The 19012-nt window shown below is 42.5% G+C and overlaps 1 protein-coding gene across 1 annotated transcript in view; it reads right to left on the bottom strand.

Annotated features, from left to right (window-relative positions):
- The window catches only part of mast4 (microtubule associated serine/threonine kinase family member 4), a 74480-nt gene that overhangs the window by 19141 nt on the left and 36327 nt on the right, over positions 1-19012 (bottom strand). The window contains exons 5-7 of the mRNA XM_076080684.1: positions 3636-3724; positions 1437-1506; positions 702-780 (exon numbers count right to left, since the gene is read on the bottom strand). Of these exons, the coding sequence (XP_075936799.1) occupies positions 702-780; positions 1437-1506; positions 3636-3724 (238 nt within the window). The remainder of the gene's footprint in view (positions 1-701; positions 781-1436; positions 1507-3635; positions 3725-19012) is intronic.

Raw genomic sequence — 19012 nt, forward strand, 5'->3', positions numbered from 1 at the left:
TGAAAATATGCCATCACGACATGCAAAATCATCACGTTTACGCCTGTTTCTGGTAAATTTACTGAGCTGTTGTATGTGAAAAGGTTTCTTTGTTCATATTTTCACTCTCTGCTTGTATATTTGATGCCGTGTGTTTTGATGTGTTCATACGTTTCTCTCAAGTCGACGCTTCACCTCAATTTAAGACCGATAGCTAACAGGTAGCTACGTAGCTATTAGCTGCTGAGCAGCTGGTAAACAGAGTTGCAGAATTGTCAGAATCTCTTACAGTTAAACAGTTTATATTTCTTTGACATTGTGCATATTTTTGATTGGCATATTATTGGTATTTTATCTCAATATTTACACTCTTTCCTACTTTGTACTACAACTGCTGCACAACAATTTACCTCAGTATAAATAAAGACCTGTCTCATCTCTTAAACGTTTCAGCACATCTTATGATCGTTTTAAGCTTTTCACCCTCATGACTCTGAACTGAGACCTCCAAGAGTCTCTCCTGTCAATCTATCTGAATGTCATGATCATTTGAATATCATTTAGTAACGACTGTAGGTCTGTATTCTATTGAATAGAAGAGAATCACAATACTGGTTCCTCTAATAGAACGACCTTACTTGTAACTACTCTGTTGTGTCGGTATCTTTCGTTGTGCGTTGGGTTTTCTTTACGGTCAGATTGGGTGAATGTTTAATGCTTACAGAGACGGTGGAGCTGGGCGTGTTGGTTCCATATCCAGAGGAGGGAAGGGAGGCCAACGACCAGCGGCGACCATCAGTCCTGTCACAACAACAGCAAAGTCAATAAATTAAGATGCTTGTCAGTGAGAAGAATTTGTAAAATTGTCTTTGGAAACATGAAATATGCATAATTTGACATGTTTGTATTGCTACAATCCCAATGATCACAGTGTTTTGGATGAATGGGCAACTTTCTTTGCTGTTCAAAATGAAATTAGAGAAACAATAAGTGAATGTAGAAGTGAAACTTCAGAGTCACTACGAGACAAACTAATGAACGGGGGGGGGGGGGGGGGTATGAAAAATAATGTCTACTGGCGACATATGGGAGGTTATGAAAAGGGGCAAATGAAAGCCTGACATGGTGGTGTTACCTGTCTGCTCTGTGGCAATGACTGTGGATTATAATAAAAATACACCATTACATGATATTGTGTTGAGAAATGTTATAAAATAAACATATTGATGCTGTTTTTATTAAAGCAGAAATAGACTTAACAAGCGGAATATTAAGACTTGTTGTGGCAGAGAAAATATTGACGTCTGAATTGGCTGACACAGTTGAATGGCTACAACTCTAAACACAGTATAGTCTTTTTATTTATATTTTTATATAACTGAGAAGCCTCCGGCTGGTCTTCACTGGCGGATTTGTTCAGCAGCAAATCAAGTAAATATCGATGGTTGTGTGAATACCTTCGTGCAAAGGAGAAATGAGCAGAGGCACTCGGAGAGAAATTTCTAGGACTGTCTTGAGGGCTCGTTCCTGCCAGAAAGACATAAAATACAAAACAAATTTAAGAAAAGGAAAACAACTCAATAAGACTGGATTTCAATTTCACTTTGCAGACAAAACAAAGACTGATCGTCTTCAATAAACCACCGACGGCTGCTTTATCACGGTTCAGAGTCAACAGAGCAAACATGTTTGATGTCTGGTCATTTTTCACTTTCTTGAAATCTTCCTCAAAAGGATAAAAACGTATTAAAGTTGCGCTATGAGCTTGATGTTAAAGGGACTGTGATAAACACACATGCAGAAACCACTGTTCTCATTGCAGAAAAGTGAACTTTGATTTTTACTCTTCTCACTGATCCTCAATGGTTAAACTTCTGAGACACCTAGTGATCAAAACTGCCTTGATGTTGCTCTAAAAACTGCAGGTCTTTCATGTGGGCCTTACTAAAATGAAGCGACGTGAACATCAGAGTCTCTGCACGCGTTACAGGTTAATATACATTTAGTATATTACTTTTCTACTGCAGCCGCAACATTCAGAAAAGTTTTTCACAGGCTGCTGCTGCTGCTGCTGCAGGCTACCGGTGCGGCAACTAGACAGCTCCCCAAAAGTGAAGGCAAAACATCTGGATCGCCCCCTGAAGGCTGGTTGTTACTTCAGGAAGCACTTCACTTGATGTGCAGCAGAGTTTTCTATGAGCAGAGCTCGCATTTTGACCGGCAATATCAAAGTCGATCATGACGACCTCTTGTTGCTGCCATCGGTAGGTTAGAGAAGTGCATTGCAGCAGTTAATTCTGGACGTTATAAAAGCACAAACAGTACAAGGATTTTGGAATCTGACTTGGATTATTACGCCATATTACGTAAATGAAAGAAGTCTCTGTAACATACTTGATATGTTCTCTATAAACGGTTTGAAGAGGATCACTTTGCACCTAAAGAGAGAAGTATCTCCACTATTTCCTCCAATAGACATGCAGGACTCTCTCTCTCTCTCTCTCTCTCTCTTTAAATACATCAGTAATACTGTACTACATTGTGGTTATAGCAGCTCTGGGCCACTGAACACATCACACTGTAGGGACTTTCAGAAAGGCACCAATTAGCCGTCCTTATGGTCCGGCATTAATCAGAAAATGTTCCATACTGGGCAACAGTGACAGCGCCACTGAGTCTTGTTAGTGATGAATGTCACCTATTTAATTGCACTGTCGTCTTAATCGCAACCAATTAAAGATGAAAACCTCTTCCTTTGGGAGTTCAGACTGCACCTGAAGACACAGATTATCTACCGACTGTTCAGAACATTGTCTGAGAGAAATAACAAGAATTAAGGTTCAAGGGAACGTCGATTATGAAATTATTCATGATCTGGAACAAGAGTTTGATCCGCTACTAGACGGAGCCAAGACAAAAACATTACTGCGATAGAAACATTCTTAATTATGGTGTATACGTCAATGTTCTCAGTCATCTGCCTGCTGCAAAAAGGAACTGAAAGGATGTTTTTCTTACCTTTGGTACCGATATTACGGCTGAGCCACAGTGTCAGGTCGTCCCAGCGCTGAACACATTCATTAGCAATAACGTTGTGGTTTTCGGATTCCATCTTAAAGACTGGGCCCCTTCGTTAGCGCCAAGTACAGACCAAAACACTGAGAGCTGAGGGCCCTCACTTTGCTGACCAATGCCAGGAAACAGAACGCCCTGTGGTACATGAGGCCTGCCCTCCCTCTGCTCCTGTGCATTTCCTGTCTGCCGGCCACCACTTCCTCACCCGGCACAATCGCTGCCCTTCAGCTCGTCACTGTACCGTCTGATTCTCAACAAAAATACCACGGAAATGACCCGACAAAGATCACGACTCAGAAGACAATAGTGTCTTTCTGTCATTGACTTCTGTACCAGACAAGCATCTGCATCCTATGTTGTCAACACAAATGATTGTGTACATTAACTGTGTTTTTATACATTTTATAATATGAATAGCGTATGAAGGTGCCTGATAAGTGCTGGTTCAAAGCTACAGAGAGGATTATGCTTCTACTTGCATTTTCCAGTATTTTGCATGACAGCAAACATAACACTGTGGTGCTAAAACAGTGTTTACACATGAACTAATAGACATGCACATGTGCTAAACACACACTTACCTGTTAGAGATGAGAGAGGGGAGTGAGGTCGCGGTAAGCCTGAAGACTGACCGCTTCCTATCAGGCTTTTTCTGTTGCTCGTTCTGCAGCTGTGAAACCACAGATTCAAATATTAGTCAGGACAAAGACTTATCACATATTTACCAACATAATGTACTAAAACTACAGGAAAATATCAGTGAGGGACTTAAATGTTAGCTTAATGTAATGTTTGCCTTAAGTACATTCGTTATTGTGGATCTAATGTCACTTTTAGTTACAGAAACACGTCTTTACACATCCAGTTACACCAATCACAAACACTCAAATTGTACCAAAACCTTCCCTCTCTAACACACTCGAGCGTTTACAGTCCTGGAGGTAATCTCGGTGCGTGCAGCGCTATGAAAAGAGACAGAACGTCCTGGTTCAGTCACCAAATTAAAGCCGGTTCTCTGCGCAGCATTCAGGATGCTCTAATGTCGGTTGATCATGTTAATACATGACTGTGACTCACGAGGGACCGCTGTGATCAACAACATGTGACTCATACATCGTGGCCCAGTTTTTAACCTTGAGAGAAAAATGAACTATTTCAACATTTAAAAAAAAAAAAGCATCTTCAGTGTTCAGCGTCCTGATTAGTCTCGTGTGTTTATGTGTTGAATTAGAGGCTGTCAGTGGAACACATTCGCTTCAAGGTCAGAGACTCAATGACATCCTGTTACATAAGCTACTCGGAGAACGCAACCATTTTTAAGATGTTATTCAATAATAATTTCCATTCAGTGCATAACACCACAAAAAAAAGCACATTTTCTGTCAGTGTTTGAATATTGAAGCCAGTGTGTGGCCGTGCTCCTGGATTTTACTGCAGCATTCGATGACCATAGTATTCTTATTGCCAAGCTTGACTGTTTTTCACCTTTAGTTCTTGCTTGGATGACGAGTTTCCTCTCTGGCAGAACACAGTGAGTATATTACAATAGAAATAAAGCTGTTGTTTATACAACAAGTGTTGCTAGGACTTTATGTCACAGAGTCTCCGTGCACCTTGGACAGAGGTGAAGTTGTGCCGGAAATCCCTGCTCTGCTTTTGCATGCATGTATGTATGTGTGCATGTATGTGTGCATGTATGCCGATGACTCAACTTTGTTCTGTGCTTTTGTGACATTTGGTATCAGGGCTGCACTTTGGATATTTGTTCGTTGGGTAAGTATTTGGTTTTAAATTTGGGGATTTTTGTATTTTTAATAACCAGGTTATATTGAGGTATATAACCTACCAAACTAAGAATAAAGAAGCTCAAAATATGAGAAGCCAAACCACAGTGATGCATGTCTACAGCGTGGAGTCCTTTACTGCAGTGATGGAGATGCACAACAACCCTCCATGCAGGAGAGGGAGAGTTAGTCAGTCAGTCGGTCACAGGTGCAGCTCGCCTGTCTGTGTGTTGCTGCATTGATTGCACAGAATGTTTAAACACACATGAGCTCCTGCAGTGATGCAGACGTGTGAGCATGTAGCCTTCATCTCTTTCTCAACACGCTAAAGCAGCTCTTACAGGAAACACCGCAGAGCCCTCAGAGCTTCAACACCTCAGCGATAGCGAAGAGGTTTGCAACTTTTTACTGGAGTCGATGATGATGTTCAAACGTCTATGATATTCTATGCTCCAAAAGATTTAGAATACACTAAAGCCAAAGACCTTGATGGACACAAAAGCAATTACAAAATTCTAATTTCTGATAGTTTGCACCAATCAGGCGCTATCTTGTTTGTTTTGTTCAGATCCCAAGAGCTTTAGTGCCAGTGAGGGCAAGCCCTGTATCTGATCTGGTGCCTCCAGCAGATCCTTCATTCTCACAAAAAGTTAACACAAGACTGAATATTACTACATGAATAAAAGTAGCAGAAGTAATTAGATTTATTCATGATTTAAAGCGACCCCCTATTGACTCTTTGTGCATGTGAGCACGCTTGCAGAGCCGATAGTCCTCGCTAGTATTTTTAAGTGGTGTGCAGTTGAACAGCCAAATACAGAACCCACACCTGAATAGATACTGTTTAATATTACTCACCAGCTTTAAAGACGACAATTCTTTTAACTAATTCGTCCCGTGGGTGATTTTTTGCGCTCTCGGTGTAGATTAACTCACAGATTTGATGCATCGTTTGAACGATGACTCCAGATTGATCAGCGGACGGAGGAAGAGGCCTTGCTCCCGCTTAATGTCTGAGCAATTAGCCGCACACTAATGTCTAATGTGATGATGAATGTACGAACAACAAATGATCAGAAGCTAAATATGAATCAATCAGTGGCTCCTGTGGTTCAGTGCTCTCATGATTAAAAACGAGGATGCAAACTTTTAATGAAGTTTGAAGTTTCAGAGAAGATTTATGCTATTTTGGATATTCAAGAAAGCAATGAGGTCGGCCATTTCTCAATAACAAGTCATTAAAGATGTGACCTGCTCAAAGAGAAAGATGATTTCATATGCAAGGTATTGCTCTTCCAACTATGATGTGCAATTGAGTAATATGAGGTGATTTTAGGCTGACAGACATTGGTCCTCATGCAAGAAAAAAGTCATAAAAACAGATCTGTATCGTACAAGAGATTTAAGTCAAGAAGATTTGAGTCAATGTTCTCGTACTTTGAATTTTCTCCACTCATTTGTAGTGAATGAAACTGGAAGCCTCGATGGTGTTTGTCCTGTTAGGAGACTTTGGTGAAGCCGACTTGTACGAGTAAACCTTTCAGTAAAAAGTAAGAGATTCAGGACAAGAATACAAAAATTTTCTTGCGTGCGCTTCAATAACTGGCAACAGAAGTACCCCAAGCTGCTTGTAGTCCTCTGCCGTGTTGCTGCCGCCCCATCGCCCCACCAGAGTCCACTAAATCAGAGGGGAAACCCGATTTTGACTGAAATCCCATTTATCCTCGTTAAGTCAAGTGGTTTCTAGGGCTAACCTGCAATCAAGAGTGTGGACACATGCAGTGAATCATTTATCGTGATGGGGAGGGAGTGAATACTATCTGGTACACAGGTGCTCAGTCAAAGAGGATCACATTTAACGAGATCTATTTATACCCTCTCACTGTGGATTAGGCCAAGAGAATGCCACACTGCTGCCCAATCAGGCCTCTTGTTGCTTCACCCTCTCCGTCCCACCGGCCGTTTGCACCGCTTTAAACGCCTGTGGGAGAGAACGGAGTGCCACTCGCGGGGACATTAAAACGACTGCTTCGACTGGATTACTTGCCAAAACACAACCGTGCCACAGGTTACCTGGCCATGTCCGTCACGTTTGATGCCAGGCTGAGCTGTGGTGGAGGCACCTCTGTGGCCAGAAAGAGTGAGTGAGGAGGAGGGGGGGGAGGCCAAAATAAATAAAAACCGTGTCGCTGTAGCGAAGCTTTAAAGGAAGGATAAAGAAGCCCTGGGCGACGATGATGGGGAGAAAGTAGGCCAGTGTTGTATGCTGTACTGCAGATGTGTGAGATTCCTGGAACGGATCCATAGGAGGGTTTACCCGTCTCGCTTTATGCAAAACCCTCAACCTCGTCACACCATTGTGGAATTACACGTGAAATCTCCCACAAGCTACAAATAAAGGTGTTTATCAAAGTTAGAGAAACTTTACATATCATTGGTTAAAGTATTTAATTTCACCTGAACATTCACTTCATTTCTACGCCGACCTAAATTACTGAAGCTCCTTTATTGTTACAAAAGTAATCCCAATCTGTCAAAAACGATTTCTTAGACTTCAGCTTGCTCACTTATTTTGGGTCCAGGAAGAGGCAAAAATAGATAAAAGCCTTTGATTCACAACACTGGGATACATCTCAGCATGTCTGATCCTGACCCACGGCAAACAAACAGAAAAAGCCATGATTCATCTTTTTTCACTTCTGTGAGATTTGCTCTCTTGTCAGAGCTGTCAGGTGAGCTGACAAAGCAATGCCACATAAATCGCTGCTGACAAACCCGAATTCAAAGTCACTCATATGACACACGAGGCTATTAATAGTATTTAAAAAAAACACATGCTGCTTGGGTAAAAGCAAAGGCGCTCGTTTGTTTTAGCCACTGAAGACAGATTTTCTACATCTGAGGATGTGCAGTAATTTAGTGCGCTGCATATTCAACTGTGTACCTGATGGTAATACGGCCAATAGGTCTGACATCTTGAGTCTACAGTTTACAGAGACTTGTTTAAATATCGTTAGCTTATATCAGAATAGTCTGATCATAACTAAAAGGCCATGGGGCTGTTAAACGTTAATCAATTATCACTTCAGCTTTAAAGTCAGCTCACAAACACACAGCAGAAAAACATGGCTGTGATCTCGGACTGGGATTTTTACAGCACGAGACTTTTCTAGATCCACTAAATCTGACAGCGGTTATCAAATAGGAAATATTATTTATGCACGATGTCGGAAAAAACAGCCAGTATTTCATGTTGAGCTGTTTTGCCGTATAAAATGGGTCAGGATGCGGATTAAAGATAAATATCAGTTATATCAGCTCCACCAAACCATACACAGAAAAACTGGGATTAGTGGGAACCAGTAGCTAAACACTCCGAATCACAGACACCAAAGAAACATTTTGAATTTAAAAAGTCAAAAGCATGGTATGAAGCATTCCCTCAGATGCAGTACTTTGTCCAAACAGCCACATTTCAAAGTGTGAGACAGAAAGTGCAACAAAAAAAACAATCCGCGCTTCCACTTTCCAGCTCTTAAGTAATGGGGATGGCATACAGGGGAGTACACATCCTGTGCACGCAACATGAGACGGCCTAAACAATAAACTTGAAATTACCATTTGACTCACAAAGCAAATCACACACAATAGGCTAGAAGGCAACACCCAGCTTCTTATTCACGCTGGCCTCGTGAAACAGGTCCGCTGACGTACTGTAAGCACTATACCTGCAAAGTCACTCCTGTGGTAGGACAATACACTTTTTGCTCAGACGTAATCATTTCTGTATCCAACAAAGAAGCCCGTCTATAAAGCAACATACAATACTTCAAAGTGGTGTGAAGGTTTACCTCTTGGACCGGCGCAGACGGGCTCCACTAAAGAAATGTGGCATGTTAAAGTTGGACAGTACGGTCCACAGACTAGAATCAGACATCGTGTCCGAGTCATGCCAGAGAGGGAGGTGTAAAGGGGGCTTCTGAAGACCTAGCGAGGAGAAGCGACGGCTTTCGGGGTTCGGGGGGATGCGACCCCCGGAGCAGTCCTGACAAGTGCCCCTACAGCAGCTCTTCATGGGTCCAAACTTCCTCTGCACAGGCACATCTGCAAACAGCTGTGGCATAAACGCACCGGCAGAGAGGACGCCTTGTCCTCCTCTGTCCTCAAATGAAAGAGTAATCCAGGGAGGATCCTGAAAGGCACACAGAGCGTGTGTGTGTGTGTGTGTGTGTGTGTGTGTGTGTGTGAGATCCAGGTCAGGCGTCGACAGCCTCCACTGTTGCAGGGGAAACGACACCCAACACCGGCTGACTTTTTGTTTTCCCCATCTCACTGCGACTGTGCTCCAGATCCCTGCTCCCTTTGCTCAACATGCTTCATATCATGTAACAGGCATCTACCACTTCGCATCCTGTGCAGGGGGGGGTTGCATCATCAGCAGACGCTGCCGTGCACTTGCAGCTTTCGCAGACTGGCACCCCTCCAGACGTTCGGTGGGTCAGTGTATTCGGCAGGACCTATTTGAAATGGAAATGCTTCGCTTTTGCATGGATTTCATCTGCTGCTGCATAAATTATTCCCTCAGCCGTTCCCTGCGCAGGCTGTCCCACTCCATCCATTTGATGGGCGCCCCACCACAACCTCATCACCTTTGATCCTCGACTCGTGCTTTCTGGTCGGCAGACGAGCAGCCAAACACAAACGGCTACTGAAATACAATGCAGATCTGAAGTTGAATCCTTGTTTATCCACTTATTGATTAACAAATTGCTTTCACTCAAACTGTGAGAAAGTGACATTTCAGAGAAGGTTGGCGGAGCCGTACTCAAAGCTGGAGTTTTGTCAGTTCAGTGATGAATTTGACTTTGGAGTCCTGCGTGTATGTGAGAGTTTAGAGTCAGCTGACCAAAGCGGCCTGTGGAGAGCAGACAGCATGACGACAAATTCTCTGAAGTAGCTGTCGGGGCTTTTTTGCAAAATAATATTCCAAACGTCCATATGAACCATTACGAGCACAAACAAACCAACTTCAGGCAAAAGGCATCGATTACCTCGATCCAATGAGCGTTCCCCCACAGGAGAGAGCAAAGTTCAGCCCTGCAGACAGACACGTGGCTGTTCTGCAATAACAGAACTCAAGAGCTGCGATAAGAGCGCCGCCGTTAGTGTGTATGCGTGTGTGTGTGTGTGTGCGCGTGCAGAGTGTGAGGTTGCTGCAATCACATGATTGATGGAGTAAGGTATACATGTTACTTTCTCGATCCAGCTTCAAAACATTTATCAGGGCTTATCGGCCTCAACAGAAATAGAAATCGACCTCGTGAGCAAATAAAAACAAAGATAAATGCATTTCACATTAAAAGATCTGAAATAACCCGGTCTTAGGTTTAATATTTATTCTTTTAAATGCCAAAAAACAACTGGTTCCATATTCTCTTGTGTGAATATTTTCTAGTTGTCTTTATCTCCTTTGTTCATAAACTGAATTGCTGAGTTGTGGACTGTTGGTGAGACAAAACAAGCTGTTAAAATATGTCAACTTAAAATTTATGAAACCAAGACAAACATATTTTCCTATTTTCTGACATTTTATGCACCAAAACCAAGCGATTAACCGAATAATTGAGAGAGTAAGTGTCAGATAATGGTCAATTATCATTTCTTGAAGCGCTAGTCCCAAATAATTGTCTATACTTGACTCACTGGAGGTGCGTTTGTACGACATGTCTCTGCTTACATTGCCTCATTGCCATGTCTAGCATGACAGATAACTGCCTCATTGGACAAAAGGAGGAACACGACCATGACCGGCACAAAACCGTTGGTTCTACCAACGAGATAAAATGTTATCCGAAGCCATTTTACCAGTATTAAGTCCCTGTGTGTGTGTGTGTGTGTGTGTGTGTGTGTGTGTGTGAGAGAGAGACTGTGAGTGGCTCAGTCCAGCTCCCCACAGGCCAGCGTGACAGCCTTCACTCTAATTATGGCTCTGCTCCGTTTCTGCGTTCTACATAAGAAACGACGGTTCGGATGGTTCAAAGTCAAACTTGCATGGAGCAGCATGAACAGGGAGGTCAGCGGCTGCACACACTTCACAAGCGCAACGATTTGGGTTTTCTGTCCTCTTGTCCGACATCCAAAATTAAAATATTCAAAAAACATTGACATTAGTTTTGCTCGACTAAGACATGAATTCACACAGTATGTGCAGTATGACATGTTTGCATACAGTGTTACTGTATTATCAGTCTGGAGAACTGTCAGAGCTGAAATATAATACAACGCTGCCGTAATGAAGCACAGGGAATATAAGTAATTAGCACGAGCGGAAATCTGTCATCCTATAAAAGATCAGCATATTTTGTGAAATCACTTTCTTCTCTGATAAGCTGCTGATGCTGAGGGGTCCGACAGGAAAAGGCGGAGTCATCGAGCAAAAATGTTCAACCCAGGCTCAACTTTGCTGAACGCTTCTTGTGTTGGCCAATCAAAGACATGCAAGCACACGTGTGGTGGATTACTTTTTTTAAATGTTTAGCCTCACCATCGTCACAACGAACAGCTTTAAAGTGAGGTTTTGGGTTTGAGTTTTGGGCGTCAGCTTTCAAACTCATGGATCTGTTACTCAAACTGCACTTACTTGATCATATTTCATGTCAACGGTACCTGAAGCAACACAACCCCAAAGACGCTGTGATGTCTCTGGGATGTTAAAAAACTGAAGTCACATTAACTATGTCGTGAAATTCTTCATCGAACAACCTTCCTCCCAAATGTAGATTGGGTTGTTGCAGAGTGCTGCTGTCAGACGGTCCTGTTGAAGGTCCAACACTGTGGTATGTTAAAGGCTAATGTCCTCTATAGATTTAAGGTTACTGCAGCAGTTTTTTGAACATCTCTCTGTACCTCATGAATTGCTACATGATGGAATAAAAACTGAAATTGTCAATAGATGAAAACATCTCCACATTCTTGGATGGAGCCGACTCACTTAAACTAAACGCTCCACTTCATTCTCTGAGAAAGCTGAGCAGAGGAAGAGAGGGTCAGAGGTCACATGGGTGGGTGTTTCATGCTATTCATTGATACTGAAAATTCTTCAATATTGGGTGTTTTGAATGAGCTGGAGAGAAAAAAAAAAAATCCAAGTTTCATTCCAACTATTTGTCTTGACAAAATATCGTCAGAAGCAGCTCGAATGAAACCAGCGGACCTGCCAAAAAGTAGACCGAGTCTCTTCAGTCAAACGAGCTTTGCATTTCTTTTGATCCATTTGTCCAAAAAACCCCAGTAAAAACATAAACACCAGTTAAGCAACACAGAGCCCCAACAAGATGGCTTCAACCTTAATAACCTATTTGACAGTGAAACCCAAAATGAGGCTTTAGCATAAAAAACCAAACAAAGACACTCAGAAGAGGACGTGCCATCTCAGAAATCACTGATAAACACGAACCCTGTGGATTAATGTCATAAAAAGGGTAAAAGTCACAAAATAATCCGAAGATACCACACAGATTTTTAAATACTAATCATAAAATGGTGGAGATACGAGCAGTGAGCTTGCATAAGAAACCAGTCCAGAGAAATCTAAAACCAGCTTTTAACCGGTTTCAGTAAATGAATCAATCCAGCCGGGATTCAGACAGATTGAGACCATTCTTCACTTTGATGTATTAAATCCTACTTAGCACATGAAAGAGGAGCATAAACCTCAGAACAGAGAGGAGCAAGATGGGGGAGGGGGGGGGGGGGGGAGACACTAACATTACATAAGCAGCGTCCTCTTTCAATGTCATTTCAATGGCACATGATTTTCGGGGGGTAAACGGAACATCCTCGTGATGCACGATGACTCAAACACGCACCAACAGGCCTCTTTAGACACAACACAGGCTGAAGAGCTCTCGCTTACCTCCAGAAATGAAATGCGTGCAGCGGGCTGCACGGACTGCAGGGGCTAGTGGGAGTAGGGCTCAAGCTTCGGGGAGTCAGGCTGGAAGTTAAATGGAGTGGAGTGAATAGTTGTCTTTTATCACACACGTGACAGAAACCACCCCCCCCCCCCACCACACACACAGGTCTGTCACGTGCCCACATGAAGACAGCTGCATCATGAAGAGTAATGATCCCTGTCAGGTGAACCATAATTGTGTTTAAAGAGCAGGTTCCCAAGGTGTTCTTCTGGTTCTTTTGTTTGACGTTGGGGATGCTTCAATGCAGACTAAAATCAAAGACGACGCGCTCAAAAGCTACAGATTATGACGAGAGTTACAGATTGACCTAATTTCACACACTGTATAGTTGTGATAAGGTTCGACATATCTGAATCGTACACAAAGACTTTCACTTCATCGCGTGACGTCATGGATCGAGCCCTTTTTTTTTTTAAACTGAACAGTGGCACTGCAGAGCATGCGGTCACATAGAGGTGAGTAACTTTACTGCAGATGCAGTCCAAAACAGACTTCTTAAAGGATAAGTCTGGTGATGTTTCTCTTATTTTCAAGACATTCCCTGAAAAGACCGAACCGAACTATGACTGTATCCTACAAACGAGAATTTTATGTTATTTATATGTTATTCCTTTGAGCCATAGAGCTTCATTGTTGTCCAAACACTGTTTAAAAAAACCCATCAATGAGCCTCACTGTTGCACTGGGCGACATGTTCCTTCATTAAGATGAAGGAACACGGGCACTGTAGTTTATTTTGAGTCAACTCCTCATGCATCATCGTGCAGCAGTAAATACTCAAGAAGAGCACAGCAAATGTGGATTAATCTGCTGATGAAAAGAATGTACAAATGCACGCTTTCCTCCTTTTTGAGTAATATTAAACTAGCCGGTTGTGTGTAGTCTTTCTGAAGAGTGAAAATATACAAAAATACAAAGATAAAGGTCTATAGTAGGAACCAATGGGCTCAGGGGTGAGAGCCACAGACAAGGAGGTCAGAAAGTATTGAGAGACGCACTCTCATGCTGTTGGTTTTGGTCTTTTCATGGGATTTGTTGACAATCGTATATATATGTATATATACATATATATACAATCTGCATAAATAATGGTTTTGAAGCCAATTTAACATAGTCCCTCATCAATTTGTAGAGGGAACCATAAATACCTTGTTGACCTAAATAAATGAATAAATCATCAAGTCAAACAAATGACTGTGGCTTTGATGAAAGAGGAAACCTGCCGTGTAAACACAGTGATTCACTGCCTTAATGATCACATCCAACAAACACTCGTCATAGGTGTGTGTGCGTGTGTGTGTTTCCTCCGTATGCACTGTGTGAATGTAAGTGTGTCACGCCAGCAAAGAAAGCATGCTGTGCAGTTGCGGCACTCCTTTGCATGACACGTTATCTGGCTGTCCATCACACACACACACACACACACACACACACGCACACGAGCGCATGAAAATATAAATGCGTAGACACGCATGCACACACAATCACACACACACACAGAGAGAGACACAATCACACACACACACAGAGAGAGACACAATCACACACACACAGAGAGACACAGACACACACAATCACAAACACACAGAGACACAGACACACACAATCACAAGTAAGCCTCTGTTGCCTAGCTGTGAAGGATTTGACATTAGACTTCCTGCTGCTGCTGCTGCTGCTGCTGCTGCTAATGCTAACGCTGCACAAGCAACAGTGAAAGACAGCAACAAATATGACACAAAGATGAAGCTACAGACTGCAGGGGAGCTGCCTCCCAAGGAAGGATAACGGAGGAAAATACTCACTCTAGCGTCAGCCCTGGAATTCTCAGCCTCTCCCGCTGGGCTTTCATGGCTGAACTGTGCTCGTTTGCTCTATTGTGGTCATGATATGCATTCACGCTGCCTGCCTGCCGCCCTCCCACCCCCTGCACTGACAAAGAGCCAAACCCAGCCACCACAGTGCGATGAGACGGATTGGCTTTCTCTCCCCCCACTAAAAAAGGGAGGGGGTAAAATCAGAAAAAAGGGGGCTACGGTTCTTGTTTTGGTCTTTCTACTTCCCACCTTGAAGTTGTCAAATAAGATCCTCAGTAGCCTGCGGAGGGCATGGAGGCAGGACAATTCCCTCTCCTAAGCCACGCCCCCTGCTCCCTCACAAACACATGCACATATCTGACCCCCTCCTCCACCAGCTGGTAACTTGCTACGTAGCAGAAATGAATGCAATAAATAAAATCTACATTTTGCCTTCCCCCTCTTAACACGTAGTCACCTTGACAGGATGCCAACACGGGGCACGTGCCGCACGATGCAATGTCGCCACTAGCACGGGGATGATGTCATCTTGGATAGAAAAAAACATAATGCACCACTACCTGTCACTCCACGTCAGTCAGCGTACAGCAAGACAGAATGCACTCAGGTCCTTCTCATACAGGGAATCATACAGATACAACAATAAAGAAGAGCTACAGCATGCACCCTGCAGTGGAATTTGTTTATAACATTTAACCTTTCAGGCAGCATGAAGTGAGTGTGCTTCACTCAGAGAGGCATGTGCGTGTTTGTGAAGTCAAAGACTGAATCCCAGAGTCATGAAGCATGATGACGCAGCAGAGTGTCCTCGCCCCTGCAGGGATTCAAGAGACCCCAGAGGCTGCTGCTTATCATTAGTAAAACCTCCCATGAGGCATTTCATCCACATTTATTGTTGCAGAAGCTCGTTCAACATCGCCAGAAGTCAAAGATGAATCAATGACTCATGTCAATGAATCATGACTGTCCAAAGATGAAGTACTGCATGACAAAAGAGGGGGGGCTTATTCGGATAATTCACACTGCTACAGTAGCTGCTGTGTGACGAGGCTTTTTGTTTAAACTGGAACGATGGGAGAAGTGTAGAAAGCAGGACGGAGGGACAAACACTCAGCTGCTGCACTCACTCACTCATCCAGTACACCAATGAATTCTTTATTACTCTGAGCATGTTTGAGGAGCAAAGAGTCACTGCAGACGACACCAAACACTGCATTAACCGTAGAACTAGTAGCGCACGCAGGAGCTAGAGAATAACAAGATGTACAGAGCAGGTCAAGAGTCGACTACAAACTTCAAGTACACAATACTGTGGTATTACTGTGGTAATGCATTCTGCCATAACATGTGTCTTGGGATATGCAGTGGATTCAAAAAGAGACGTATAGTATAATAAACTAAGGACTAGTGAGACAACTTGTTCAGAGAATGTACCCTGATGTACGATCAGAGACGAGATCAGAGACCTCCTACGATCCGTACGAACAGGTGAGGTTCTGTTTGTGAAATCAACCGCGCTCATCACACAGAGCCCTTCACAGCGCCATAGCATGTAGCATCTTGAGGCTACATCCACATGAATACGTTTTCATTTTAAAACTCAGAACTTTTGCTACATTTATGCCTAGCGTCCATGTTTCCGGACCCCTGAAATGAAGGCTTTTGAAAACACTTCTGGCCCTTCTGGTTTATTTTAGACTTTATGAAAGCGATGACGCAGACGACCACGTTAGGATTCCCGATTGGGTCTCATCGGTCACAAGGCATCCTCTGATTCATCACAACCCGAAGCATCACTTGACACTTTTCCATAAACAAAAAACAACAACATCATCCTTGACTACCAGTGGTTGACTAAACATAACAGCCAACAGCAGTTAAATTCTGCCTCCATGTGCAGGAGGGAAGCTGTTATTCAAGTGATTTGTGATAATTATCACGTTGAGCGGCGTTACCGGCTTTTGGTGACTCACCAAGGTCTTCATGATAATAACACAACCGCTACTGTACCTCTCTCACAGCACAGAGCTTCTATTGTTCAGCTGGAATTCGTTTGGAGTCGGTTCTACCTCGATGCAAAGAGCAGCAGACCTGCAGTCTCTCAGCGACGGCATGCCGACTGATCTTTAGGGATTCAGAAAGCCGCTCGTTTGCACGTCACTAAACACCATCTTCTTACTCATCTTTTCATCTGCAGTCAGTGTCACATGCACCACGTTTACACCTTTTAATTAATGTCACAGCTCGCGTCTTAAGCTGCTGCAATTTCTTGCAACTTCTTGTAACCATATTGTTTAATTAGGGTCACACTCTCAGAGCACATCGTTGGCGTAGATTAGAAAAAAAACTAAACATTCTCATTATGAAAGCACATACTGCAGGAGACGATGAGGCAACTATTGCAAAGAACTTTGTGAAAACAAAGATAAAGAACACTTGTTATAATTGGGGCTTGGAGAAATGTATTTTATGTTCATTGTGGAGCAGCCACTTCTTATCTTGAGCGTCTGTTTTGTTAATGCCTATCGAGTGTTTTCTTTTCTTTTGGGAAACTAAAAATATTCTTACTTATCCACAAGGCATCTAAATAAAAATGTGTTCAAAGATAATGATGCTCTCGTGTTGATGTTTAAACATTGCAACTAATAAAAACCTCGTTGTCAAATGTTCCTCCTGGTATTCACTATAAATTATATTCTGCCTCCATGATAATAATTTAATAAATAAAATAATGATTGAAACACAATCTTCAACTTGTATGAAGCCTTTTCTGGCCACGTGGGGGCAGTGCAACAAGAACCACAACAAAGTGTGGGCTGCAAAACCAAAACAATGAAGTGAGGAAATGCTGAGTCGGTGATAATTATCTTACAAGCGGCACTTTCCCCACCGAGCGTCGTCATGTGGTCCATTGCTAAAACACCAATATTGATTTGGGGCAGCTTTAAATTTGAATTGAAGTGAAAGAGTTGCTGTGGAGGCAAATCCGCCTTTGCAAAATTTGTGAACTGAGCTTATGATTGATTTCAATGCATGAAACATTATGAACATTGTTTTTTAAGAGAGAAATACCAAATATCTTGTTAGTCTTCTGCTAAACTCAAAATCAGAAGTTACTACAAGGACGAGATATTGTCCCACAAATAATTGCAATAAATAATATAATTTCTTAAAACCATTTTGCCACTGATATATTGATAATATATTAGCATAATGACGCAAGTATACCTTTTCAAAGAGCAATGAACTTTTAATTTCTAAGAATATTCAGACCTCGGAATTGGAGCGTGACAAAAATATATATAAAAAATATCCTTAATAAATAAAACTACACGAACGGAATGATATAATAAATAAAGATATAATAAAAACTCTAGTGCTCTGTTAAACATTTGCAATGTCCCCACAATGCCCAAGTCGATATAGTAACTATTGTGACAGGCCGAGTTTGGGTTGATTGGCTGATCAATTCAGCAACAGCAAGATATATTTCATACTCAAAAAAAGGAGGTATTGTGTATATAAAAAATAACACTCATAAACCTAAAGGGTGAACGTCCAGCCTCTTTATCTGCAGCGATGAACTTCACGACGTGTAGCCGACAACATCTGTTGAATTGAATATCACCGTAAAAAGACCGCGTAACAGAATCTACGGTCAACAATTCCTCTTTGATATCTTGTTGCAGGGAGAGCAGCTCATGTGGTTGGACGGCACAACAGTCAAAACTGCAACCCGGCTGAGCTGTGCTTGAGAAATAAGAATCTAACAAAAATGGTCAACAACTCTATATGAGTGCGCCTCGAGTTGCCAATTTATAATATTTGACCCAGCGAAAGACTCCCAGTTATTAAGGTCAGCCTATAAACAGGTTCCAGTCATCACACAACCAGAGTGACTCACGCTGAAAACAACTCCACAGATGACATCATGCTAAAAGATGCAACCCAACTCGTTCTCGTGGCAGCGGGAAAGATAATTAAACAATAAATCCTGAGACGTAACGAGCTCGTGGAAAAGGCCGGCATGCTAATGATGCTGAGCCGACATGGACGCAGAGTTAAGAGGAGTTAAGTTCTCTTTCCATGTTCCCTCCTCTCCTCCTGCACCTGTCACATTATCATGTCACTCCGTCGCCCCGTCTCACACGTCGACATCAAGCGCACGAGCGGCACAGCAGGTACAGAACAAAGCGGTAACACCTAATCTGACAAAACACGAATGCTCACTTCATTATCAACTTGACAAATTTATTCCAAGAGAATTAAATGAACAGCAGTCGGGATGAATCTCAACTTTTGTCGTATCGAAACACCATTTCTATGGTTACCAAGGTCACCAGAGGCTCCGGCGCTCTAAATATAAACGCGGTGCAGTTGGTGA

The sequence above is a fragment of the Anarhichas minor genome, unplaced genomic scaffold, assembly GCF_050575085.1.
Source record: "Anarhichas minor isolate MPS153535 unplaced genomic scaffold, ASM5057508v1 ptg000002l, whole genome shotgun sequence".
Lineage (NCBI taxonomy): Eukaryota > Metazoa > Chordata > Actinopteri > Perciformes > Anarhichadidae > Anarhichas > Anarhichas minor.